This window comes from Pyrenophora tritici-repentis, chromosome 4, assembly GCF_003171515.1.
Source record: "Pyrenophora tritici-repentis strain M4 chromosome 4, whole genome shotgun sequence".
NCBI lineage: Eukaryota > Fungi > Ascomycota > Dothideomycetes > Pleosporales > Pleosporaceae > Pyrenophora > Pyrenophora tritici-repentis.
In genome coordinates, this window is record NC_089393.1 from 2430747 (window position 1) to 2457281 (window position 26535).

At 51.0% G+C, this 26535-nt stretch overlaps 12 protein-coding genes across 12 annotated transcripts; 4 read left to right on the forward strand and 8 right to left on the reverse strand.

Moving 5' to 3' along the window:
• Window positions 1-196: 196 nt before the first annotated feature.
• On the reverse strand, window positions 197-1362 carry PtrM4_097100 (uncharacterized protein; the record flags this gene model as incomplete). Its single annotated transcript, XM_066107207.1, has 4 exons — window positions 197-576; window positions 635-1103; window positions 1159-1199; window positions 1248-1362. The coding sequence occupies 4 exons, from the start codon at window positions 1360-1362 to the stop codon at window positions 197-199; spliced, it is 1005 nt and encodes a 334-aa protein (XP_065962875.1).
• Window positions 1363-2374: 1012 nt separating this feature from the next.
• PtrM4_097110 (Lignostilbene-alpha,beta-dioxygenase) lies at window positions 2375-4196 on the reverse strand (the record flags this gene model as incomplete). The annotated part of the gene is made up of 3 exons (XM_001933909.1): window positions 2375-3177; window positions 3237-3987; window positions 4035-4196. 3 exons carry the CDS (start codon window positions 4194-4196, stop codon window positions 2375-2377), a joined length of 1716 nt encoding a protein of 571 aa, XP_001933944.1.
• Window positions 4197-4971: 775 nt separating this feature from the next.
• PtrM4_097120 (SnoaL-4 domain containing protein) lies at window positions 4972-5858 on the reverse strand (the record flags this gene model as incomplete). Its single annotated transcript, XM_001933908.2, has 3 exons — window positions 4972-5625; window positions 5674-5735; window positions 5789-5858. 3 exons carry the CDS (start codon window positions 5856-5858, stop codon window positions 4972-4974), a joined length of 786 nt encoding a protein of 261 aa, XP_001933943.1.
• A 527-nt stretch (window positions 5859-6385) lies between these two features.
• On the forward strand, window positions 6386-8153 carry PtrM4_097130 (PutA, NAD-dependent aldehyde dehydrogenase; the record flags this gene model as incomplete). The annotated part of the gene is made up of 7 exons (XM_001933907.2): window positions 6386-6433; window positions 6482-6551; window positions 6604-6858; window positions 6906-7084; window positions 7130-7815; window positions 7875-7978; window positions 8032-8153. The coding sequence occupies 7 exons, from the start codon at window positions 6386-6388 to the stop codon at window positions 8151-8153; spliced, it is 1464 nt and encodes a 487-aa protein (XP_001933942.2).
• Window positions 8154-8804: 651 nt separating this feature from the next.
• PtrM4_097140 (aldehyde dehydrogenase) lies at window positions 8805-10800 on the forward strand (the record flags this gene model as incomplete). Its single annotated transcript, XM_066107208.1, has 3 exons — window positions 8805-9560; window positions 9612-10576; window positions 10638-10800. The coding sequence occupies 3 exons, from the start codon at window positions 8805-8807 to the stop codon at window positions 10798-10800; spliced, it is 1884 nt and encodes a 627-aa protein (XP_065962876.1).
• Window positions 10801-12007: 1207 nt separating this feature from the next.
• Window positions 12008-12226, reverse strand: PtrM4_097150 (uncharacterized protein; the record flags this gene model as incomplete). Its single annotated transcript, XM_066107209.1, has 1 exon — window positions 12008-12226. One exon carries the CDS (start codon window positions 12224-12226, stop codon window positions 12008-12010), a length of 219 nt encoding a protein of 72 aa, XP_065962877.1.
• A 244-nt stretch (window positions 12227-12470) lies between these two features.
• PtrM4_097160 (uncharacterized protein) lies at window positions 12471-13576 on the reverse strand (the record flags this gene model as incomplete). Its single annotated transcript, XM_001933906.2, has 3 exons — window positions 12471-13150; window positions 13200-13322; window positions 13375-13576. The coding sequence occupies 3 exons, from the start codon at window positions 13574-13576 to the stop codon at window positions 12471-12473; spliced, it is 1005 nt and encodes a 334-aa protein (XP_001933941.2).
• Window positions 13577-14544: 968 nt separating this feature from the next.
• Window positions 14545-15379, reverse strand: PtrM4_097170 (GTPase SAR1 and related small G protein; the record flags this gene model as incomplete). The annotated part of the gene is made up of 2 exons (XM_066107210.1): window positions 14545-15258; window positions 15311-15379. The coding sequence occupies 2 exons, from the start codon at window positions 15377-15379 to the stop codon at window positions 14545-14547; spliced, it is 783 nt and encodes a 260-aa protein (XP_065962878.1).
• A 934-nt stretch (window positions 15380-16313) lies between these two features.
• Window positions 16314-18694, forward strand: PtrM4_097180 (membrane protein; the record flags this gene model as incomplete). The annotated part of the gene is made up of 2 exons (XM_001933904.1): window positions 16314-16326; window positions 16425-18694. The coding sequence occupies 2 exons, from the start codon at window positions 16314-16316 to the stop codon at window positions 18692-18694; spliced, it is 2283 nt and encodes a 760-aa protein (XP_001933939.1).
• Window positions 18695-22098: 3404 nt separating this feature from the next.
• Window positions 22099-22248, forward strand: PtrM4_097190 (uncharacterized protein; the record flags this gene model as incomplete). Its single annotated transcript, XM_066107211.1, has 1 exon — window positions 22099-22248. The coding sequence occupies one exon, from the start codon at window positions 22099-22101 to the stop codon at window positions 22246-22248; it is 150 nt and encodes a 49-aa protein (XP_065962879.1).
• Window positions 22249-23900: 1652 nt separating this feature from the next.
• On the reverse strand, window positions 23901-25565 carry PtrM4_097200 (LldD, L-lactate dehydrogenase (FMN-dependent) and related alpha-hydroxy acid dehydrogenase; the record flags this gene model as incomplete). Its single annotated transcript, XM_001933902.1, has 3 exons — window positions 23901-24052; window positions 24132-25478; window positions 25538-25565. 3 exons carry the CDS (start codon window positions 25563-25565, stop codon window positions 23901-23903), a joined length of 1527 nt encoding a protein of 508 aa, XP_001933937.1.
• Window positions 25566-26115: 550 nt separating this feature from the next.
• On the reverse strand, window positions 26116-26487 carry PtrM4_097210 (uncharacterized protein; the record flags this gene model as incomplete). The annotated part of the gene is made up of 1 exon (XM_001933901.1): window positions 26116-26487. One exon carries the CDS (start codon window positions 26485-26487, stop codon window positions 26116-26118), a length of 372 nt encoding a protein of 123 aa, XP_001933936.1.
• Between the last annotated feature and the right edge of the window lie 48 nt (window positions 26488-26535).

Genomic DNA, 26535 nt, shown 5'->3' on the forward strand with positions numbered 1-26535 from the left:
GATCACTCATTAACCACATTTTTGTATGATCATGACGTTGGAATATGTAGTTAAGCGAGGGGGGTGTACGTCACGGATGCTCCGTGTAATCCAGTCGACCAATACAGAAATAATACATTGCACCAATTCCAGCTACGACTCAGAGGTAGAGCTCTCCACTCGTGATTCCTCCAAAGTGAATACGGCAGGCTGTAACCTATTCTTCCCATTTGGAAATGCTCCTATAATTCTTGTGCACGATATTTGCGGAACGCCTAGCAACGCTCATCCGCTTCACCAGAGTGCCGTTGTCCTCATCCACCTCGATGCACCCATCAATATCCTTCGAGGAACAGAGCGGAATGAGAGTCTTGGAACCCATATCACAGAACTTGCCGTCAGAGCCGATGAAGTCGGGGCCCCAGGACGTGGCAGAACTGCAGAGCTCCTCTGCTGGATGGCTGGTGAAGTTGGACATGATGAGACGCTCCGTCATCCAGAGAGGGCGGTCTTCAGTGCCTCGTTTGTCGGGCTGAGCTGCATGGGGATGAGCTGGTTGGGGAAAAACTGATTGGGGATGAGCTGATTGAGGCCGAGCTGTATGTAGTGGTCAGCCATATGACTTTGCAAAAACATATAGTTGGTCAAGACGTACGTCCAATTGGTTCATTGGCTTGCGCGAAGATGGTAGGCTTGCATACGTTACCGCGGAAGGTATCGATTGAATCCTCGCCGTAAGCTTTGGTATCGAATTTCAGAGCACCGGCAGTGATGTAGTTTGTGTTATCGGCGTCGACCCAAGTACACTTGGGGAAATAATACAAGTGTGAGTCTAAGAGCCTTCCTGCATGGTTAAGGCTGTTGTACCATTTTTGTCCGCAATACCATCCGATGTCACCAGTCCAGGCCGTAGGTGGCATGTCGCCAATCTGCGTGACACTGATCCAAGAAATGCATGTCGCATCTGTGGTGCTGGTTACACTGATGTAGCGGGGTTCTGGGCTGATCCCATACTGGTACAGCTCTTTTGTACAGGTGCCGCCTGACTCAGTGTGGCATCCCTCTCGGTTGCCCATAAGTTCATTGCGATTATTGAAACCATATATTCTGTCGATTGTGCCAGCCTAGAGCATTGTAAGTACCTTTTTGGTTTAGATATGGAGATTCAATTTCACTCACAAGACTGTCGTGTGGCTCGTTGACGACTTCAGACAAACCAGCTATGATGGTATTAGTGCCATCAGTAAGGAATCACTCAGCCATCATACTTTTGATGCTCACGACTGCACCCTTCCTGCCAGGAGGGGCGAAATTTTCTTGGGAGAACCCAACGATACCCAACCTTCCCTGACTGCCGACGCCAATTGCATCGTAGAGAGACATTGCGAAGTACGTAGGCGGAATTCCCGGGGTAAGAGACAAACTGTATCAAGCAAGATGTTTTGAGAGCGATGGTTTTATCTTGTTGCAGAATGTTGAGTAAGAAGGACGGGAGATGAGTTCTTCTGTGTGCGCGCGAAGATTTTTATCTCTTCTACAGTACCACGGTACCCATCCTTGGCGTACCAAACTGAAGAACCATCGATTCAAATAGTTTCGACGAGAGCTCTACCGAGATTTCTCATTCTTACCTTATCTTCACAACTATGCACTTTCTCCGGGCCGCTAGTAAAGTAGTAACTATATCTCTGGTGTCGCTTCCTCTCCGAGTCAACGCGCAATCCGAAAGCAACAAGTTCTTACCCTGTCATTCTGCACTTCTTTTTATCCAAATAACTAACCATCTCGCAGCCAAAACCTAACACTGCGTTTCTTCCAAAACAGCCCAGATTCATGCGACTACAGCGCAACGACCTTTGCTCTAACCTTCACCACATCCAGCATACTCCTTTTGAGCCACTATTCTGACGTGGACGAGCTCTTCGGTGGAAATGCAACGCAGGGCTTTGTCAACCAGACCGGTAATATCGCACTCCCATATACAAGAGAAGCAGGAATATACTAGCACTTGAGAATGTCGACACTTATGACCCGCAAGCAAACTACTCGAGCGTCCCGTACCGCCAGCACATCACTAACCCATTGAACGACATTCAACCCCATCGATTCGCTCAACGCGGTGTGACGCTGTACTGCAGTACGACGTCTTGGAAGATTGGTAGCTTTAACGTGCATGCGCCTAGTGATGATGCTGAGGGTACCTGTTGGGTGTTTGCGAAGAATGGAAATGGTGCGCGGGGATTTTCTTCTTCGCAGGCTATGATGGGTGTGGTTATTGCTACAACGTTAGCCATCTGGCTGGCTTGATTTGAATATTAAGAAATCATAAGATAGTCTACGATTTTCCAAGCATACCCTTCTTGCGTACTATCCTCTAAATGGATAGAGTATAGTATCAGACTTCTCCGTTCATCCCATCCTTCGCTAGCACCGGCACCGCACATCCCAGCCCCTCCTCTTCCTGCATTTTCCTCTGCCACGGCAACATCTCCTTCGCCGGTACGGCTGGCCCCACCTCACCACCCAGCTTCCTCTTCTCCACCCACGCATCCATATCCCTCTGCTCGATAAAATTCCCATGCAAACCCAATCGTAGCTTCACCGGCAAATGCACCACAGCCAGCGGCCCCTGCGCCAGATTCTGCGCATCGAATATCATAATATCGTTGTGTAAAACATCGAGATGATTAAGCAGCGCGATGATGTATCCCTCTCCTTCTACGATTTTCGAAGTGGCAGTAGTTTTGGGTACGAAAACGGGTTCCTGAAATGTGCACGTCGAACCAGCCCAATATGTGTCTTTTCGTCCAGTATCCCACTCGTAATGACCCAGGACATTGAACAAGCCTCCAGCTGGGGGTCCGCACTTGGCGAAGTCGTAAGGCTTACTTGGGTCGATGTTGCATTGCCAGAAATGATTGTACTTTTTTGTTAGCACTCTATCGTCGATGCGCGAGAACTCGCCATTGATGCCGAAGAGCTTGTGTGGCTGAACGCGCGTGTTGGTAGGGGTGTTGGGGTCGAAGACCCAGCGGTATGTGTCGGATACCAGGGCATTGCGCTGAAGGAGCGTGGTTGGTGTGTTTGCTTGGCTGTCTGGGGGGAAGAAGTAGAAGACGTTGTCGGAGGCTACGGTTAGGTCTACCACTATTTTCCCGTCGCTGTCTTCGTAGGAGCCGGCTACGTGACCATGGAAGCCTGTACGTGTTAGTTTGTTTTATTTTCGAGCAAGGAGATTATCAAAGTGGGTTTCATACCGTTGTCGGCGCGCAGCCAGACAATGTCTTCGGGTTTACCGTTACGGCGAGGCACTATGCCATACCACTGGTCCTCATCAGGGTCCCAAGCAAAATGGTTTCCACCTTTCTTGAGGCGATCTGCGTTGACTTTGATTGGTGTCAAGGGCAAGATGAGGTAATTCTTCGTGATTGCACAGTCGTGGATCATGCCACAAAATGGTGCTTTGTACCAGGTCTCCTCCGTCTTCTTTCCATCTTTGTCAATCGTGTACACGACGATATCGCAGCTTGCATCGTATCCATTACCTCCTGCTTCATATCCAAAACAGACCATCTCTCCTGTATCAGGATCAAATTTGGGATGTGCGGTGAATGTCGGAGACTGTACTTGGCCGTCAAAGTCATAGCGGCCAATAGTCTCGAGCGTCACAGGATCCATGGCAAATGGTGGGCCATCTTCTTTGGTGGCTAGAAGTACGCCACGCCAGAAGATGATGTTGGTATTCGATGCTGTTCTAATAATACCTTTTACCATCTCATTGTCAGTGTAAGGGTTCCTGTACCGTCCGAGCAACGCCTTTCGAGCTTTCGCTTCCGCTTTGAAACGATCTGTATGCACGTATCGTTGTCGAAAGTCGACATGACCGTTTTCGAATCGAAATGCTGATACTGAGCCATCTCCATTGAAATGAATATCTTCCTCAAAAAAAGGCGGGAAGCGATGGTCCGGTTGTATGCGGAAGAAAGTCCCGTTGATATCTTTGGGTATCTGCAAATACTAAGCTATAGCTCAACTATGCAAAGCGATAGAATTACCGTTCCCGTCGTTTCAAGCTCGAAGATGTCGGCTTCTAACCGCGATGGTCTGTTAAAACCCTGGAAAAAGCCAGTCTCCGGAAACTTGACTTGATCACCCGAGTGCTTGCCCTCATGGTAGGCTGATTGTGCTGGAGTAGCAAGAGAGAAAATGTGTGCCATCGTCTTTGACTGGCAGCGATTTGCCGCGCCGTATTCGGCCGTAAGACGGGACGTTTGCTCTTGGAATAAAAACACCTGATTTTGTCACCGAATATAATCCGAACCCCGGAGATTACAGGGTTGTATGTGGGGAGAAGAACGTGCGGGGTAGCTTGTGGGTGTATGCCGAGTTTGTACAACGGGAATTGCAAGACACGGGCTGATAACCCCGCGCAGGATCGACTGCAGCGTAGTTCGTCTAGCAGTAATTTGAGCATCCATCATCATAGACTCTTGATGTCTCGCATTGCCGTATACAGATCATGCGAAATGTATACTCAGGGAGATCATACGCTTCTTGGTGCCAAGATAGAGCGACACTGATAGTTGAACACGGGGGTTGACTACCACCAATAAAGCATGTTGACCGTCAAAATCCATAGTGCAGCTAGCTGAGAACCGAGATGGAAAGGGGTCGAACATCTAAAACAAACCATTAGGATCGATAAGACTTTTTGAGACAAAGTTAAAACCTAAAACACACTCAGGTACACAATTCGAAGCCGCCGGACAGTGATGGCTCATTCTTTCTAGTACTGCGTCCATACCAGCTCTGCCATAATCCTGAACGAAGGACACATGGGAGAAACCCTTATCGAGTACTTGTTGATATCCTCGATGTGGGTAACAGAGTATGAAGAAGATCATGCCAACATAATGAACACAGTGAAAACGCCATTTCGTATGAGCCTACGATTGTACACAAAGACTAAACACCTTCGTGTATGGTTACGACTTATGGCACTAAATCCATCTCCGACTGGGGCTTGCTAAGCACAAGCGGAGGGCTGCTAGTTGACGGGTCTGCCCCAAAGTGTGGGGCTCTCAGATCGTCATCGGCGACCTGGTCACCGGTAACGGGGTGGTTGTAGTGAAAAGGCACCACACGCGTGTCGGGCCAGAGCATCGGGGATTCGCATAGGACATCCGGCCCGTTTGGATCTTCCGGGTATGTTTTCGAAAGGAACGGCACATAGTTTGGCTTTGTGTGTGCCCAGCCTTTTTCGAAGGTAGCATGCCAGAAGGGAAAGTACTTCAGCCTGAAGATTTTCCATACGCCATTCTCTTTAATATACTCGTTCTCGTATATGCCACCTTCCCACCATTGTACCAATCCACGTGGATGGGTGTCTTTGATGCTCTCGTGTGTGCCGGCGGACATCATGCTACGGAAGCGGCCTGCGGCTCGGGTGCCTTCCGCGTTTACATCCACTATGCCCTGCATCTGCGGGTGATCTAGGAGAAAACCGTGTACCGGGCCATTGCGGCCAGCTACAAAGGCATTTGCGAAGCGGCCGATGTAGAGCCGCTTGACACCCTCTTTGCCATGAAAGCGCCCTCCAAGGAATTCGACGCAGGTATCAGGATGGTCAGCATAGAGTTCGGCAACCTAGCAAAGTCAGTGAAGGTGCTAGTTTATGTCAGGAAGAAAGCCTACCTCTTTGTAGAGACATTTGTCGAGATAGTAGCCGTATGTGTACTGAAGCTTGCGGATGTTCTCTTGGTCCGCGTGGGGTTAGCGCAGACGCCAGTAAGAATTACTAATCACCTACCACTCAACCGCGTCACCTCAGCCTGCAGCTTTTCCACCGCCGCTTTCAATTGCTCGATTTCGCTGCTCATTATAGCAAATTTCTTAAGTTGGATACGATTGCACAGCCTCAGTCAGTTCTCGAGGCTGCGCACCGCTTCTTAAACTCGGTGCTATACCATTCCAAGGGTGATCCCAGAGGCTTCACAACACTGCAGCTACCGCATTTAGCCATATGCACAACGTGTAAAGCACTCGTATTCCGCATGCGCGAATGAATCCTTCTAATAAAGCGGTATTATAGGTGCGAGATGCACGAAGTTGCGGCTTGATATGGCCGACGGCACTTCTTGAGCAAAGATGCGGAGCTCGATAGCAGGGAACGATCCATGTGGGGTCATCGAGGCAACGCCGCGGGACAGCTCCATTATTCGGCATCCCACAACACTGCATCATCGCGATTTGAGTCTGTAACAGTAAGCTGTGGCTGGCATAGATCCCGAGCTTAGTGCATTCTTAGTCACGGCTAGTGTGAGCTTCTGTGACGGCATTTCTGCAATTATATCTCGACGCGCTGCAGAAAATAGAATTTTCACATCGCTTGGAAAACACTTGCAATATGGGCCTGCCAGAAAAGATTGAAACGCGCCTCTTCATCAATGGAGAAGTTTGTGTTTTCTGTCGATAGAAGAGACCTGAGCTGACGATTGCACAGTTTGTCGAATCATCCAATGGCAAAACATTCGACATAATAAACCCCTCCACATTGAAGCTGGTCGCCAAGGGTCCGTCTCGTTCAACTCACAAGCAACCCATGTATACTCATCATCTCAACAGTACACGAGGCATCTGAGCAAGACACCGACAATGCTGTGGCCGCTGCCAAAGCTGCGTTCCCTGCCTGGTCTGCACTATCTCCAGATCAAAGAGGCCAGTACTTCAAAAAGCTGGCGAAGCTCATCCGGGAAAACAACGATGAATTGGCTACTCTGGAGGCAAGCTCTATGGGTCGTCCCGTAACCGAGTTTTTCGAAGGAAATGCCGCCGCCGCCAAGTGGGATCGCTACGCAGAAATTGGGTACAATGTGCAAGGTAGGAGGTACGATGCATGGTCAAGGTAGTATGCTGATGGAAATCAGGCACGACTAGCGTGGCTACTCCAGGCTATGTCAACATGACATTACGCCAGCCATATGGTGTCGTGGCCGCCATCATTCCATGGAACGTACCCTTGTATTTCATGGCAGCCAAATTAGCGCCGGCATTGATTACAGGAAACACAACCGTCTTGAAGAGCTCTGAAAAGGCGCCGTTGACGGTAAATATCCCGGTGGCTTAATGTTCAATAAGCTGACTGTAGTAGTCAGCTAAAGTCGCGGCCTTGGTACAGCAGGCAGGATTCCCCCCTGGTGTGATCAATATCATCACGGGCTTCGGAAATGTCAGCGGATCCATTCTGAGTAGCCACATGGATGTCAGAGCTCTGTCGTTCACTGGGTCTAGTCGCACAGGACGCATCATCCAAGCCGCTGCCGCCAAGTCCAATTTGAAGCAAGTGTACCTTGAGCTTGGTGGCAAGTCACCAGCAATCGTTTTCGAAGATGCCGACATTGAGAAGGCTGTAAAGGACACAGCGCACAGTGTTCAGTGGAACAGCGGGCAGGTTTGCATGGCCAACTCTCGTGTGTATGTTCAGGATACAATCGCCGACAGGTACATTGAGCTTTTCAAGCAACGCTTTGAAAACGATACCAAGATGGGCGACCCACTCGATGCGGGTGAGAGTGGCGTCAATCACGGTCCACAGGCAGATGAGGCGCAGCACAAGACGATCATTCAGTATTTGGAATCGGGGAAACAGTCTGGTGGAGAACTCATCACGGGTGGTGGAGCCCCGTCAGATCGCCAAGGCTACTACATCCAACCTACCATTTTCAAGAACACGCCAGAAGACGCCAAGATCATGAAAGAGGAGATTTTTGGTCCTGTCGTCAGCATCAATGTGTTCAAATCAGAGGATGAAGTCCTTGCAAAAGCCAACGCAACCGAGTTCGTCTCATCCCTCTTGGCGAGTACAAGATGAAACACTCTGACTAAGGTGAATCTAGGTTCGGATTGTATGCGTCGGTATTTACAAAAGATATCGACCGAGCAATGCGTTTCGCAAAGGCCCTCGAAGCTGGCACGGTTGGTATAAATTGTACCTCGCCTGGTGAGTGATGACAGGGTGATGACATGTGTGTCGCATGCTAACACTGCCAACAGTGACTGCCGTGGACATGCCGTTTGGTGGATACAAGTCATCAGGATCGGGTCGTGAGGGCGAGCCATTGTACTCTCTTGACAACTTCCTGGAGACGAAGACGGTTCTGATTAAGATATCCTAGAGTTGCGACATGAATCGAGCAAGTGCCATATGATTTGCTGTCCTCGTAACGCTATTCCTCGTTTGCTTTGGAATTTGATTAGCCGACCCGGCAGGACCTGCAGGGTGGCCTCGGGTGCGCACCGAACGACCAACGCGCCAGTAGATCCCCCGCTAGAAGTGGCGGCCCTTTTCCTTTGCTCCCAACAGCGGCAAGCACAACGCTCCATGTTTTCTCCACGAACTGCTGCAAGTCTGCCGAATGAGTACCTTGTATCGTTACTAGTGCCATCCCATTCGGCTGGGCTATCGCCGTGGTTGTCGGCTGGATATGGCCGACCTCTCCGCCCCCCCGCCACGACCGCTGGCGCCACCTAACGGCAGAGCGCCAAATCCTCATCGCGTCCACAGCAGCTGCGATCGCTGCCGAAGCAGGAAAACAAAGGTAGCGCTCCCTCGTACTGTTGCGCCTGATAGTGATTAATCGTTTTCGCAGTGCATTGATCCGAGTACGCCTGTCCATAAGAGGATGGTCGCCTTCTGTCATGACTGACTCTCTCTAGTCCCAGGCCCATGTCGTTACTGTGCTCGCACAGGGGCTGTCTGCACCATCGCCACCCCAAGGAGAAAGAGACCCTACTATCATGTCACCGAAGAAGAGTACCAGTGTTCTATGCGAATCTTGGAGCACTTTTTTCCTGGTCATGAATTGAACTTGCAATCACTCCGAACCATTGCCAAAGCCATCAAGGACGGCACTTTCAATGCTGAACCTGTCCAGCATACAGAAGGCCTCTTCACGAGTGCCCATCCCTCGCCCGACGATGGCGAAAGCGTCGAAGATGGCGAGGAGCAGGATGTCCAGGAGCTCCACGAGCCTCTAGGATGTATGATGAAGGACTCTAGAGGAAAGTTCCGCTACGTCGGTGCTCATAGTGAGATACCCTTCAACGCTGCAGTGGCAACCCTGGGTATGCAAAGGAAGAACCCCTCCATCATCCCAACGCCCAAGGTAGGATCATATCCGCCTACGCTTGCGACTGCATCACCGGCCACTACCCCAGGAGGCGTAGAAGAGAGCTACTATCTACCCGGCCGAGAACTGTGTGATGTTTACATCTCGCGCTTCTTGGAAGAAGTTCACTGCATATTTTGGCTCTACCCCGTTGAAACATTGTTGCGGCGTGTGGACAGCACATACTCCGAGTCAGCGCCACGTTCGTCAAGCTCCTGGATGTGCTCCCTCTACATCATGTTTGCCATGGGCGCTGCGAACTATGTAGGCGATAATGGCAAGTCTCCGCCACCAGACTGGCCAGCTGCGTTGGACTTGAAGACTTCTGAGGACTACATCACGCTTGCCAAACAACTCATTCCCACAGTGTACGACGAGGCTGACATTGACAGCATCCGTGCCATGGCCATGATGGTATGGCATACATGATACCTTTGTATGATTGCACTAGCTAACCAGCACCAGTCTCTTGCCATGGAAACCTTATGCTCCAGAGTCAGCTCCTACTTGTACATGGGAGCCAGTGTGCAGATGGCGTATTCACTCGGTTTACATCGCGACCAGACGGCAGAAAGTGCTAGCGCAATGGATCGAGAACAGAATCGCAGGATTTGGTGGTCACTTTTCATGCTCGATCAAGAGATCTCGTCTAGAGGCGGCAGCCCAACCGTTATCGACGAGCGCTTCACCAAAGTCACCACGCTCATGCCCTCCGAGCAGATTCTATATCCAGGACTACACACACCACTAGCGTGGCTAACGACAGCAGTTTCTCTTTGTCGATTGAAGCGCGACATCATCCAATCCGTCTACATGGAGCGCTCATCAAATTCGATATCCTTCTCAACAGTATCAAACTCGCTACTCCTACTCCAGAAATGGTATCGTCAAGTTCCAGCGCATCTCAAATACGACGTACCTTCACCCCCTACGCATAAACGCGCAGTCGCCATAATACACCTCCAATACTGGAGCACTACAATTCTCCTAACCCGACCCTTCCTCCTCTACCTCGTCATAAAGTACAGCACACTAGCGTCAAGTAAAAAGATATGGTTCGAGCGCATGGGCAAAACATGCATTGACGCAGCACAGAAAAGCGCTGCGATCCTAGCGCAAATGGCGGATGACGGTGTACTATCTAGCTTGACGGCTTTCGATAGCACATGCATCCTGCGACTACTCATGGTTTTTGTACTTGCATACGCGCATACAAGAACACCGCAATACAACGCAAACATCGAGAAGCTAGTATCGATTATCCGCGGTATGGAGCAGATTGGCTTTACGAAAATGGTCACTGAGGAAACACCGATGCGCCTTGCAGAACTGGGCATACCGGAGCGTGTGAGCCCGAGCAATGGAGATGCGAATGCACCCGTGCATTTGGATGACGACATGATTGCCCAGCTTTGGGGAAACTGGGACCCGTAAGTTCTTTTTGTGGTCATGGTTTGTTTTTGCAATAGATAACTAACGCTATGGACACAGCAACTTCATGACGCCGTTGCAAGCACAGCAGAGTCTGGACTTGACATTTGACGATTCTGGCGCTTTCGATATCAACTCAGAGATCTTGGCGTTTACAAATCTGGACGAGTCGATTGTTATCGACCCGGTGCATGCGTATTCGCATTTTGAAATGCAGCAATGAACGTCGTACGATATTATACGGCTGGTGTGTACCGGCGAATCCATGCGCCACGCTGAGCCAGCCACCACTACCAGCGTCAAGTCCTAACTTGGTTCTATTGATATCCACCCACGGGCATAACGGACCGCCACCCCAGACTACTCCGGTCCTTCGTCACGCCATCTAAAATAAGGGCTGCCGGTATGAGCAACGAATCGCTCCCAGCACCAGCGTCAGGGAACAGCTCATTGGACGCGACTATGGCGTTTTGAGTACCAACAGAACCATAAAGCGGTCAGCATCGCCAACAGACACCGAAACGGCAAGGAATGTAAACGAATAAACTGAGGGTACACGAGCGGAGCCAACGCCATTTGTGGATTATGGAGGAAATAAGGATGAAGGGAAGGAAGTGTAAGGATATACCAGGGAGTAGATAGATAACATTCTTCATAGTAACAATAACATTTTTCTATTTGTATAGGACAGACGATATCATGTGCTACTTTCTCATCATCGTCTACCACCCCACACTACTCTCGTGTCAGGACTGAGTAAAGCTGTCCGTTCGGAATCACGCAACGCGAGCGAAAATACAATATCTGTCTCGAAAAGACAAGCGTAGCAGTGAAATTCAAGGGGGGAAAGATATGTCATTGCTAATTTCTCACAGCAAATGAAATCCTCCACACGTGTCTCCTCCCACGTAACACTATCCTCTATCTCTCTTGCTTAATAGGGCAAGGCCAAGAAAACTTCCCTCATCTTCTCGTAATTCGGCGTCCCCAACCCAGTCACAGGATCCCACCCTTTGCTCGCCGGAAACCCATTCGTCCCACATCCTGGATTCCAGCCTTCCGTCCCATCATTAAACATGCCGGGATTCTCATACATGAAGGGATTCAAAAAGCCCACCGGTCTCTTCCCCGCCTCCAAACGCTCTTCATTCAGCAAGTTGATAATAGATTCAAAGATGGGTGCAGACGCCGAAGTGCCGCCAACATCAATTGTGTTGTTTAAATACACGATTACGAGATTGAGACCCAAGGCAGCGACATCGGGGTACCCGCGGCTGGAAGAATTGAAAACCGACTCGCCGTATTTGCGCGCGTAAGACGTGAGGTAAGTCTCTACAGCCGAGGACTGAAACAAAGGCCTTGGAAAAACGGAAGAGAAGCCGCCACCGGAGCAATAAGAATTAGCACCATCCGGTACAGCGACCGCGACCTCACCATTGATCCACGCAGACTTTAGATCCGTAGCGCCCACAGCCGTAATATACGGACATGTAAGCCGGGAAACTCGGCGAGAACCTTTTCCCGTTCGGATCCACATACCCGTACACTTCATTCAAACACGCGTTGGGGTAAACGGAGTTGTACGTGTTGGCGACGCCGGAATCGCCAGAAGCGAAGATTACGGAGACGCCTTGTAGGGCTAGTTTCATCCATTCGCGGCATTGGCGCTCTTGGTAGAAGACCGGGAGGGCGCCTTCGATTTGGGCATAGGAAACGGAGATTACGTTTGATACGGGGGCGCCGCCGCATTGGAGGGGTCCTGAGTAGCCGCCTTCGTTGGGGTCCGGGTACGCGGAGTCTACGTAGGGTTGGTTGCCGCCTTGGTAGGTGCAGTAATATCCGTCCTGTGTTTGTGTGTGTGTGTGTGTGTGTGTGTGTGTGTGTGTGTGTTGGTTAGAAAATGGGGGATAGGGAAGAGGTGTGGATGGGGGCGTGATTTACAAGAGCGTCGAGGAATATGTTAAAGGTACCGACTGAATCTACGTTTACAGAGTCTCCGATTTGGCACAATCGCGTGCTTTGGGAGTGGATGATTGAATAGGCGGTTTGGAAATCTAAGGCGCTTTCGATGACTTGTGAGGCTTTGGCTACGGTTAGGTTGGAGTGCTTGCCGCCGTCAATTGAGATGAAGTCCACGACTACTTCGGATGTGATTTTGGGAGATGTCCATCTCTGGAGGAAGACTTGGAGATCCGGGAGGTAGAGGTAATCTGACCACTCGGCAATGCCTAGCCTGTTGCTCTCGTGCTTGAACTTGGCGACGGGGATCTTGTAGATGGCTCGCAGGCAGTTAATTGTGATTAGAATGCGGCACATGTCGAGATTGTCAAGAGAGCCGGTCTTGGGGCTGACTTCTGTCATCATTTTGGGCAGTTTCTGCGCTACTGGCTTCAAGCTGTCGAGTTGGATCGTGGGCATGATGAAGTCGACATGTTCGCGTACTTCGTGGGGAAGTCCGTACTTGTCACATGCAATGCGAGAGCCACCAGTCTCGTGCTTGTAGTGGTAGTACTTGGTTTGCAACAAGTCCTCTAGTTCTGAGACTGAAGCTGAGAACTCTACCCAGTTACATCCTATACCTTATCAGTAGACATATATTTCAGGTTTAGGGACGTGACTAACCATGTGAGTGCTTGACACGGGCGCGGTCGATTCCTGATGAATGAAGCCAGTCAAGAGTAGCATCGGACGTCTCCGGGTGTGGTGCAAACATGTTAGCGACTTGTTCACCGGTCCAATGCTTCCCTAAAATCAATTCTCAGATGAATCCTCATTGTAGAACAAGAGTAGCACATACCAAAGTTTGGCGAATCTGGATCCGAGATATCGTGAAGAAAGCGGTCGCCATGCTCCAGGTTCCGCTGCTTCAAACCGATTCGAACAGGCAAGATGGCATCTCTCGGTGCACGCGACTGCTTAGTCCACGCAGAAGGGAGCGCATCTCGCTTCTCGTGAAGTGTGCGTGTGTGTGTTGAGGGGTTTGCTGATCGCCAACCCATTGAGGGCGAACACGATCCATGCAGAGAGAAGCATCTTATCTGGAATTGTACCTGAGGACGATGGGGTGAAGTGACTATTTAAATAGCAGCCCGGCAGAGATCTGCAATATACACAACACTGTAACATTTACGACTCGGTGTCATGGGCTCATTATCAGCCAATGGCGTCGTTCTACACCTCATTCTTGCAGATACGATAATCTTCCCCACCGGGGCTCAATTATAGTTCAGAAGGGCTTCAGGTTTATAAACCAAGCCCTGCAGCAGCGAACAGGATTACCGAGCCGATGGAGATCAATCCGTAAACCGGAACTTATGGCGTAGTCCAAAGGCCGCATGAAGACTGGTGGTTCTCCCTGATTGCAGATCTGGTGCGTCGATGTAATCATTTGAAGACTTTTGGATGCAGTAGTTTTGGGTGCCTCGTTATAAGGTCGACTGTACTATGAAAGGCGGCATGAAACACTCAGATTTACGGCCCATTGAGAAACTGCCATAATTCCCGAATGAATCTCTGGAGCATTGCTTACTACCCAGCACATAGTCGTCTTCGGTCTCGCGCGCAGACATTGACTGGCGCAAATGTGGGATACCATAACCACATTACCTACCTAGCGAACCCAACACCCCCCCCCCATCAACAACGCAATAAACGATATCAAACATGCACTAGCAACCCTCGCTACGGTACGCCCACCCAACATCCAGTAAGACCATGTTAGCAAGGCCCGAATGCATCGGGCTGACACTGAAACGCTTGAGCCACCCCGTATTGTTGGGCTCTGTCAACTGACCAAATCTCGTCGAACAGTGTCGTGAACAGTAATTCATCTATTACAATCGCACTATCTAAGGGTCGAATGATGGCTCCGCTATGCAAAGCAATGCATGCCAAAAGGTTGTATCCACGGGGGTAATGATGTTAGGTATGATGAAGAAAAGGCCGCTCATTCCATCGTCGCCCAAGCTCAACAGCAACTACCCCAGCCCTGTGCTTTCCCCTTCTTACTCGCATCGTTCAAATTGACGCCTGCCCTATTCGCACCTCCCCCGCCCGGGCCTTTGACCCCGCTCCTCCGATCGTTCAAGTCGTACTTGCCCGCTTCTATGTTCTGGTATATCCGCTCCGCGACTTCCAGAAAGGCTCGTTCCACACCTTCGCCACTCTTGGCGCTCGTCTCAACGTACTGCATGACGCCATTTGCTTTACACCATTCCTCGGCTTCCTCCTTTGTGACTTGTCGCTTGTTCGCCGCCTCTGAGTCGGTGACGGTGGATGAGCCTGCCAGATCCGACTTGTTGCCTACCAATACCACGACGATACCCTCCTCTGCAATCTGGCGCAGGTCGTGCAGCCATGATGTAGCAGATAGGAATGTGTTCTTGCGCGAGATATCAAAGACAAGTAGGGCGCCTGAAGCACCTCGGAAGTAACTCCTTGTGATACTCTTGTACGTCTCTTGCCCCGCTGTATCCCAGAGCGAGAGCTTCATGTGCTTTTGTTCTTGTTTTTGCTTGGTCGGCGATACGGGCGCTTGTGCTTGTGGGGATTTGGAGGGATTGTTGATGCTGAGGGATAGCGAGGCTGGAGGGCCCACGGGGACGATGCGCGACCCAAACTCTACGCCGATGGTTACGTCGTGATGTGGTGAGAAGCGGCCTTCGCAGAGGCGCACTGTAAGCTATGAACAGTCAATATAGAGATGATACGAGGTAAGAAATGCTGTCGCATACACTTGATTTACCGCATCCCGAGTCACCCAGCGATACAATCTTCGCTATGTAATCCCATGGCTGAGCCATGTTGCGTGGGTTGAATTCCCTCTGGTGGCGCAAGCTTGGATGATGATTTACAGCAAATTCAGCACGTGTCCTCGGAGATGTTAGGGGATTCGAGGTTTATGCAGAGGGCAGTGGTTGGTAAGTTGTCTGTTTGTGTGTGTTTGGTGAGCACCAAGCTAGATGACGGTGACTTGTGTGAGGGTTCAACAATGCGGTCATAGCTCGGCAGTCGCTTGAGTCTCGAGCCAGAGTCTTAGGATGCGGGCAGCCGTCAAAAGCAAGAATCAATGAAGCTATCGCAAGCTCTGGCTGGCAGAGAAGGGGTTCATGTTCTTTTTCTCTGTGCCTAGTCTGTCTCTATCAAATTCACAGCTCGTGATGTGGTGCATCGTCTTGGCGTGCGCGGCTTTTAGTAAGTGAAGGCAACCATCAAAGGAGCGACAGTCAAAGCTATTAGCCCGGTCAAAGGCCCATATAAATTCAGCTTTAGCAACTTTAGCGACTGCGCGCAGCTCCAGGGGTGGAGCATCTGGTGAGCTAGAGCACTATAGCGCGTACTGCATGTTCACGAGGTACCGGCCCCGATATCGATAACCCGAGCCCGATGATTGATGAGCAACGCAGCGGACCTGCAACACAACTCCGACGCCACAAACCTCAGCACCTATACATGTCATAGCCACGCGCTGCTCTATTGATATCATCCTCCAGACGCTGCGACTGTCTTTTCCCAGTCTTCACTGCGACTGCCGCTCGCGTCGGGCTGCATGTCTCTTAGGACTGCGTCATCCGCGACTGCCTCTTGTACTTCGGTACCCTTGCACCCGACAGCCTCACAACCGCTGACCTCCAGCTTCTTTCACCAGAGGCATACACCACACTCGCGATAATTCTACCGGCGTGACGGCGGACGCTTGTATACTCTCCAGACGATCCATCGCTAGCTTTGCCTATCATGTTCTCCGAATGTAAGTAGCGCGCTGCCTTATCAGGTACATGTGACAGAGCCACCGCCTCTGTCATGGATAGCCTGCGGACTCGCGTGACTGACATGCGTGCCCTCAAGATGCATCCAAGTTCCTTTCACAGTCTCAGTCGCGACTGTCACTGGGTCAGCCCGAGTCGGTATCGAACCGCAACGCCCCCGAGAGGCAACGGCCTTCATCGCGAGCTGCCCAGGCCTACCAACAGCGTCGCAACAACATGCCGAACCCCTACAACTCGCAGGCCATGAGCCGCTTTGCATTTGCTTCTAGGACTTCGAATGCGCCAGCCCCATTATTCTACTCGGCCACGGATGACTTTCGCGAGGAAGACGACCATGTCGAGCATGACCGCGAAATGGCCGACCACTACGCACTGCAACGATCGCGGCGTCAGTTCGGTGCGAGCCACCTCTCAGAATCTTCCGAAGTTGAAGACGACCTCGCACAAGCTTCCGACCACACCATAGGAGCTGATAGGGACGAGAACGATGCGCCGGGCTATGGTTTGGGAAGAGGAATCAAGAGCTCATGGAGAGGCGACAAACCCGCACGCGGAAGATCAAACATGGTCACAAAGTCCGAAGACGAAGAGCGGGAGTCGAGCGTTCCACTTTCCGAGACTACGGATCGCAGCAGCAGAGGAAGGGGGCACATGGTGGATGTCGAGCTAGAGTCTACAGATCGGGGGAGCATAGAAGAGCTGGATCGGGATGAGCTGCTCGGACACCAGGACGAGCCGCCACCGCCATTCCAACAATTTCGTAACGCACGACCGAAGCGCGGCCGCAGTCCGCTACGACACCACCTGCCCATACCCGAAGAGACAGACGAAGACACGCTGTTATCGCATCCGCGTCCCATAAGTCCAGACCGCCAGAGCGTTCCCCAGGACGTCCCAGAAAATCCGGTATCGGCACCACGGCATAACTTCTTTTGGGCTGAGCTCTTCATAATCGTCCAGTGTGCCATCTTTGGCACATGGTTCATTTCTCTACTCCAGGAATCGCCACCGAACAAGAAGAACCCGTTGGGCGACACCATCTACACGGTGCTGCATTCATCATTCCATCTCATCGGGGTATATTCTTTGGTTTCTGTCCTTGTCGGAGTCTTGTGGCTATCGCTACTTCGGTCTTTTGCGCGACCCTTGGTCAATCTCATGCTGCTGGCGATACCAGTCATCTCCATTTCCTTCTTCTTCTACCCGTTTGTGTCGAGCTTCAAGGGGTCATGGCATGGCGACAGCGTGCAAGATCGGCTGATGCGCTGGTTCTCATTTGGACCACTATGTTTTGCGTTTTTCTGGGTATACACAGTCTGGAAGGCACGACACTCATTAGACAAAGCCACAGGAATGCTCGAATTCTCAAGCGAAATTCTTAGAGCGCAGTTCCCACTCCTACTCGTGGGCATTGCGACATTGGCTGCTGTGATAATCTGGTCTTGGATCTGGATCTTGATGTTCACTCGCTTGTTTCTCGGGGGTCACTTCGCCAGCAACAAGTCGCGATGGATCATCGACACCAGCACGTGGTGGCTGGGCATGGCTTTCTTCCTCGACTACTTCTGGACCTTGTCCGTCATCGCAGGCGTACAACGCGCCACCACCGCCGCTACAGTATCTCAGTGGTACTTTCATCGCAATAGCGTGCCAGCCCCCGCTGCCAGCACCGTCGTCCAAGCCTCACTCAGTCACGCGACGTATACCATGGCCGGCACCATCTGCATGTCAACCCTCATTTCCCTCCTGGTCCGCCTGCCGCTCATCGTCCTGCCGAGACGCCTCGCGGGCATGATTGGCATGTGCGCATACTCCATCGTACCGACGCCCATCGCCGCTCTAACGAACCCACTCACTCTAACCTTTGCCTCGATCCACGGCGTCCCCCTCAATCAAGCCGCACGCGGCCTCTCACAAATGAACTTCATCTCCGCCGCCTCACCCACCACAACTCTCGGCCCCAGCTCCTTCAAAAACCACGGTCGACCCTCCATCCAATCATACCGTCTCGCCAAACTGCTTCTTCACGCAATCCGCTGGGTCATCACCCTCTCCCTCGGTTTCGGCGGTTGGGTTTCCACCGCCCGTATGCTCCAGCTCGGCAACGAAAGCGTGCCATACAAGGGTAGTTTGTACGCCTACGTCGTGGGACTCATCAGCGCAGCCATTGGTTGGGGTGCCCTCGGTGCCATGGAGGGTGTTCTAGGCGGTATCCTCGATGCGGTGCTTGTCTGCTGGGGAAGCGAAGTGGGCAGAGATGGTCAGGGCGAAGCGAGATATTGTGTTGATGCTGGCCGGTTGTTTGGAAATGAAGTCACGGGTCAAGGGAGGGGGAGGTATGAAGTTTAAGATGTGGGCATTTCCTGGGCGTTTTTTTTTTCGATTAATGGGGTGTGCGGGTAGGATATGGGATAAGGAAATGGATGGAACGTCGTGTTGGGTGTACGTGTGTGCTGCTGCTGCTGCTGTTGTTGTTGGGGCGCTTGGGTATACCTATTCATTCTTCTTCTTCTTCTTCTTCTTCTTCTTCTTCTCTACAGATATTGATATAGGTGGGGACTACGGTGGGGGTGTAGAGACCGTCATGAATAAGCAGCGCGAGGTCGTATAACTCTATTGCACCCCTTTTTTCAAACACTGTCAGACACGAAGACTTGTGGTCGGCGCGTTGTCAGCAGGCAACATTGCCTTGTCGCATGAGTAAGACACATAACATAGCCCAAGGTTTATATGTTTATATCCATAATTTTCCCATTCCCAACTCCCACTGCTCACTTACTTCCATTCCAAAGCTTGTCTCCCCAAACGGAGAGGATGTGTAGTCCAAAACTTTATTCTCGCAACTTTTGTCATGGCATGATAAGAAGGATAAATGACAAATACACCGCAACCACCCACCCACCCGACTCATCAGTCCTATTCCAATTACGCCCTTATGATTCAGTCAACTCTTTTTTTAGACTTTCCCTTTGCATATAACTGACTAAACGAAGCGGTTAATTGAACTGAATGGAATGGATTGACAGTGGTCCGCCTGAATCAATGAATCCTCTCATCTATTTGCGTTTGCGAACTGCGAGGTTTGCCTGAATCGATATTCTTCCTCCCTTTCTGGAAGCCTTAAAACTCAGCCTCAGCTACAGGATTCTTGCTTGGCTTGCTTGGCGGTTTCATGCGTTCAGTTGGGGAGGATGGAATTGGTACTGGGTACATGTTCCCATTCCCTATTTCCGTGTTCGTTTATGCTTCGCTTCACTTGGGTTGAAATGAACGGAGAGTCAATGCACCGCGGTAGTTGAGGTACGCATAATGTTGAGGTTTTCCCTCTCATTTTAATTGAATAGTGGCGTTGTTGCGTTACGTTTTGTTCCAACGGGTGGTTCGTTCGCGTAGATTTTTCAACTTTAGGTTCTAGGCACAGCCGCTGCCGCTGTAACGTTACAAGCGTAGGTATACATCATGTCAAGATTGATTAACTCGTACGTTTACAAAAGCTACACTGTATGGTTCATGCTTGTACATCCATGGTCTCGAATAGATGATGAGGGCTTTGCTTGTAAGACATCTAGGACCAGAGTAGGGACCCGAGTTATGGAAGCCCGGAATACTTACCCAATCGCAAAAGACACGTGATGTGTGCAGGCTTACTACGTCGTACAACTGCCGAATGATGGATTTGAATGTGGATATGGGCTCACATGTAAGCCCACTTGATTACAGGTATACTGTTTTACGTGTAAATAGGGTTTATGAACGCGTGTTGCAGTCGAAGGGTCACCCTATCTCTTCAGCGTATCGTAACGTAATCTTTGGTGTTTCTGATCACTGAACCGTGGAGTAGTAGCGTTGCAGCTCCAAATGTCCAACCGATACGAGGTTCTTCTTAAGTGTTAGTACAGTCGGCGGCTTAGTAACCCTCACAAACAATGCGCGCCTTGTTAGGAGAGACAGACAACCCCTGACATAGAGTGAACACGAAAGTACGGTTCCACCGTAACAATATGTAAGCCTCGTACATATACCTAGGAGCAACATAGACCTCTACAAGGGAGATGCATGAACCCAAGGAGGGTTGTCAACATTTCGAAGGTCCGTTGGAAAGTCGAGCATGGATAACCGATGGAGTGAGAGTGCCGGGCCCAACAACGACCCCTGCTGGTTTAGCGGCGAATAATCCAAAGAGCCATTCAATCAAACCTACCATCCACAAATCATCAGCCCTACCCACCGTGCCGGTAACGTCTTTTTTCCTAGCGCTTCTCACCAACTGCCACGTGCAAACTTGCTTGCCCTTCCTGTCTTCCTGCCTACTTGATCAGGCAACGACGATACCAGTACCACAGTCACCCTCATGTGTGGATGTGTTTATGGATGTGTCTCCGGCCCGTTTTCACACCAGTGCTTCAGGAACGTGCTCTTCTCGCGCTCCCGTGCCCAAAGTGGGCTCCTTTACGAAGGGGGGTATTATCACGTGCTGGCGCCCAGCGCAAGAAAAGGCCATATGCTCGGAAAGAAGGGTAATCTGTCTCTCCGCCGAGTTTGTAAGAGATGACGTTGTTGGCAAAAGACCAGCTGACTTGTTGTCGCAATCTTTCGACAGGAAACGCGGTCCTATATGGGATTGGTCGATGGTGGCTTGCTGATTTGCTCCATGGGTCTGGCATGTCTGCATCTCCTGCATGTCTGACGTGACGAGTCTTGGTATGGCCAATCCATCCGCCAGTACCAATCGGAGATGGCATTTTTGGTTTTCTTGCAAATGCAAAGAAAGGCTGGCGAGAGCGTTCCTGCACTGTAGGCTGGCGTTGTTCGGCTACGGCACGATCCTCTGGGCTTAATTTACGGCCGACGGAGGCGTAGACAGGCCGGTTGTGACGGCAATCAGAGGTCAGACCATGTCCCATGTTCGGTGAGGGCTGCTGCTCCCTGGATAACGGATGAAGGGGCCATGTTGTGTGTTAGCAGCATTGCGTATGCGCTGGAACCCAAGGACAAGTCCCGCAGGGCTTTGGGGTAGGTATCCTGTCTCATGCACCTTGACATCATGCTTTCCCGATGCGTGCACCAGCATGCTTAACGAGCAACAGTACCAACGGGACCCTGCGAGGCAGCGACTATGCCCGAGTCAGGTGTTTTGCTCGTAAAAAGAAGGCTAACTTTGGCTCACTCAGCGCGCAGGACTAACTACCCTGGACTGGAAAAGGCTCTTTTCCATCGTGAAGAAGCTCGGGCTGCTTGCTGCTGGCGGCTGTCGGGTCGCTGGCGGGGGCTGAGCTTGTTACGGCCTGCCTCATTATTCGCGGCCGCGGTGAGATTGCGACGATAGTGAGTTGGTTCAAATGGACGGGTGTGCGCGGGGGCCCAAGTTGGGGAAATTATATATATATTTAAGACCCTGGATGCTTATCATCGGTACCTCTTCTCACTCTGCCAGAAAAGATTTTCGTGTTGTCTCTCGTGTGTGTTGTTGTTGTCTTGTATTGTCTTGTTTCGAAACAAAAAGGTGCAACTACCTCCTCCTTCCTCATTTGATGCCTGCAACTGCCTCCTTCTCCCCAAATCAAGACCAACGACTCAATTGACCGCCGACGCTCCTTCCTCCCATTGCGATCGGCTTGGCTGTTACAGCTTTTATTCTGCTTCCGAATACATAAGACGTTGGCTTCACGCTCCTCTCCTTTCGACCGTCGACATACCCTCGCCCTTCCTCGGCTCCATCGATCCGCCCGCTCAATCCGGTTGACTACGCAAAAATGAAGGACTGCCCGACTTGTAAAGGCAACGGCACCACAAAGTGCGACGTCTGCAACGGCAAAGGCAAAGACTGTCAATCCTGCAAACGAACCGGCAGCAACAAATGCACAATCTGCGATGGCACAGGAGCCATTCACTCGGAACACTGAGTCGAATTTGGCGACCGGCGACGACGCGCTGGGACCCCAGAGAGAGTCAGAGGTACGTATTCGGTACTTGCCCTGCACCCCCAGCAGGAAAATCCCAGCCTGCACAGCCACAGCAAACCTAGCCTACCCTATCCCTATACGAAGAAAACCAACATCTATATCAGGCCACGAGCCGACTGCATCCGAAGCACGACCGAGGCGATTCCCAAACTGACAAGTCCGCAGATCGTCATGTCAATCATCGTACGGCCAACCCCAACCCCAACCCAACCCTTTCACTTCGATTTCTTATTAGCGGATTATTAGTCACGGTTCACTGTCACAAAAAAATTACACCACACACCCTCGTCTTGTTCTGTATCGTTCGCGCGGGAACGCAAACATGGAAACAAGAATACAACCCTGCTCACGGATGGTCGCGTGAGGGGTAGTAGCGAATAGCGAAAAGAACCCCAAAAAAACGAGGAGGAGATTTTGAGATGTTGCTGCTTTGTTGTGTTCTCCGTGGCGAAAGAACGAACAGGCTTCGTTTTGCGCCACCAGACAAGCAGTCCGCGGCACGGCAAAAGAAACATCAACCCGCTAGTTTGTGCGTGTGTGGTTTGCATGAGATTATACCCCCCAAGAAGGCAATTTCCGATTTGTTCCCGCCTGTGTTTCACATGTCGTTTTTTTTCTCTCTTGCTCTTCCCGTCCCTTTTCTGAGCTGGCGTTTAGCGTTTGGGGTCGGCTTTATTTCATTGGGTTTGCAAGGGGTGCGAGGGGGGGCCTTTGCGCAGGAATGACGGGTGGATTTTTGGTTTTAGTGGCTGCAACTGAAATTCGTGGGTTTAGTGGTTTTGAGGGGTACGGGGGGTTGCTGTGGTTTGAGACGCTGCTGGGTGACGTTTGAGTGAGAGGGGGAAGGGAAGATCTGTGTGGCGGGTGTCAAGTTGTGCCTGGCTTGGCTTGGGCCTTGGGCTTGGGCTTAGCTTAGTCCGACCGCTTCTCGATGTCATCGACGCGCCTGCCGATTTGCTCACTACTATAGTCTTGTAATCTTAGCTTTTCAAAGGGATATGGACATGTTAGACTTTTCCGCGGATGAAATCGGAATGTTCGTTCTTTCACACGTCATTTTTACTTAATTTCGGACGTGTGACTTGACAGTATAGGTTCTTTGGTACAAGCAGGAGCCTGCATGCTCACTTTGAGGCGGCTGGAATCGACGCAGTTGTGGTGGAAATAGAATGGCCTGCATGCTTAATCGCGAGATCTCGATAAGTCTAGATCTCAATGGTGACATCTTGATAAATATAGATATAGATCTTCGTAGTGACATTCTCATCGTAATTAAAGCCAAGCTTGAAATCCACCATCAGCCTTGGAACTTTGAAGCCTTGCATTCAACACGTGATATCAATCACGTAATACGTAATGAATTGTGAGACACAAATCCAGATGAAAGAATTGAGAAGCACACTAGCAACCGCTCTAAGATGCTGAAGCCTCAGCAACTACGTGCAGTTTTTCATCTTACTCATGCCAGGACGAAACCTTCCTGTGCTGTCGCCGTCCCCTGAAATACATTTTGGCATGTGGGATATTCCAATTAGGAACACGGCTTCGATTCGCGAAATTTGATCAGTTGAAGCTTACAAATAAAGCTACAACTAAAGCCTAGCCTTGACAACCGCCCTCTCCAGCGCCGGTCCATCCCAGATATCGCGTTCAACAGCGCGAGTATTGATATACTGCATACCCAACTGATCGACCCTCTCGACGCCAAGAAGACGCATACAGGTTTCCGTTTCCGCTTTAAGAACTGTTGTGCAACATGTTAGCTATCAACTCCCCATCATCACTCACCCACCAGATCAAAAGAAATCAAAGAATAAACTTACTCTCAAGCACCCTCGCCACCCCTTCCTTCCCACCAGCACCCAACCCAAATAGCGCCGCTCTACCCACACCCACACCCCTCGCCCCCAAACAAAGTGCCTTGACAACATCTGTACCGCGCTTGATTCCACCATCAACCCACACCTCGACGCGATCAAAGACTTCGGGACAATACTTGCGTATCTCCAGCAGTGTATGTACAGCGGGTGGAGCGGTATCCAGCGCCCTTCCCCCGTGGTTCGACAGGATAATCGCCTTAACATGCGGAGCGTGCAGCGAAGCCAGATAAGCATCTTCATGTGTTTGAATGCCCTTGAGGACAATAGGGAGATGAGTGTGTTCGCGGAGCCAGGGGAGAGTTGTACGCCAAGTTAAATCCGCGGCTGTGCCCCAGAAGAGGGATTGGCCTACACCCATTGATTTCGGTTTCGGCTTCCCGTTTACATCTGCGTCTGAGGATGGTGTCTGTGCCGACATGCTAGTTTTACTAACCGATTGCGATTCTTGCACCGCGGCGCGGACGGGTAAGTTAGACCCGATATTCTTACTGCGTTCGTCGTGTTCGCGTTTCCCCGGCACCGGCGCATCAAGCGTGAGACAGATGAATTTTATACACTCTAATTTATTCATGCGGGCGAGCATGGCTTCGCTTTTAGCCCGCTCGTTTTGCACGTAGAGTTGCCAGCCAAACACCTGGCCCGGGGTAGCGTCTGCGACGATTTGCTCGGGCGTCATGGATGCGTTTTGCGAGATTATTTGCATGGCGCCGTATTGGGAGCACGCTTGTGCGATGCCCCATTCGCCGTCGGCGTTGGCGAGTCGCGCCATGGCGGCTGGCGAGACGTAGATGGGGAGCTTGACTGGGTGGCTGAGGAAGGTGGTTGAGGTGTCGCAGCGGGTGCAGTCGACGAAGACACGGGGCCGGAGGAGGATGGTGCGGTATACGCTGTTGTTGAAGGATTTACTTTGGAGGTCGTCGCTCGCGGAGAAGTAGTATGCCCATGCTTTGTACGGTATTTGCTTTGTAGCGACTTGTTCAATCTCGTCAATGTTTAGTATGCTGTCCAGGTCCACGGGCCCTTCATCTTGTGTCTCGCCCGTCTCTTGTGGTGTCTTCTCATCTTTTGGTAGGGTATCTGGGTTTATGGTACCAAGCTTGTCCGACGCTTCGAGGTTTTCTTCGAGAATGCCCGGAGGGTGGATGGGATCGTATTCTTCGGTCGCATCGGTGCCGGCGAGTTGGAGGATGACTTTCGAACCACCAGGGTGCTTGGGCAGGAAGCGCGTGACATCGTAGACATTTCCGTAGAGAACTACCCAGCAGCTTTCTGCAGTATTGTGCTGCGCGACTGTTCCATCAAGTTAGCCAGTGGGAAAGTGAGGTTTGGAGTAGCCGGCGGTGACAGACCCTCGGCATAATCGAAGACCTTGGCCATTATTGCTTTTCGCTCAATCAAAGTCAATGCTAGATAGATTGCGCTGGTATCTCAAAATACAAAGGAAGAAACACGCGACGAAAGCTATACAAAAGTTGTGAGAAGAGCGCAAAAGCAAAGGGCCACGGAATTAATCCAGACGAACGAGCAAATGCCGACGTCTTGTAGCCAACTCCACCTGTGGGGAACCAGAGCTCGGGGTAGTGCCACCCCGAGTCGGGCAAGCCGGCCCGCATTTCTTCTTCTGCGGAGGTAAGCTGGATACACAGTTCATTGATTGGTGGATTCCCTTCACCTTAGCAAACATCGCTACTGTCTTGGAGAGCGTCTAGCTTTGGTCTGTGTACCTTGGATAATGACCATGATGATGCTGGGCTGGTCCAGGCGCAAACGCCGCGGCATCTGAACATCTAGCTAACAGTCTAGCACAGCTAGGAACCACACAAACACAACGCACATATAAAGGTGAGTACAAGTACATTCATTACAAAGCATGAAGCTATGGATATCGTTGATCAATTCACAAACCAGAGCGAAGCGACACTACATCTCACGTCCCCAAACGACCCCGTCTCACAGACTTCAACTGCGAAGTTATGCCCTCACTCTTTGCCCTACGTTCGCGCCACAACTCCCTCGCTCCTTTCCTCTTCCAGCTTTCCGAAGGGAGGAAGTTCTCCTCATCCTCTTTCGCCTTGGAGTCCTTTTCATCGCCCTTCTCATCCTCGTCATCACTATCATTAGTTGTCGACGCAATAACCAGCTCCTCAAGTTCCTTATGAATATCCCACGGACAAACGCGTTTCGATTTATTTGCGCCCGGCCAAGTTTTCAGGGCCGCTGGATCGGAAAGCGAACGTGCCAAAGACGGCCTGATGAGTTTCCCGCTTCGACCTGCTGCCCGGCGTCGATGCACAATCATTTTCGGGCGTGCGAGAAACTGCTCCCGGTCTGAATCATCTAGAATTTA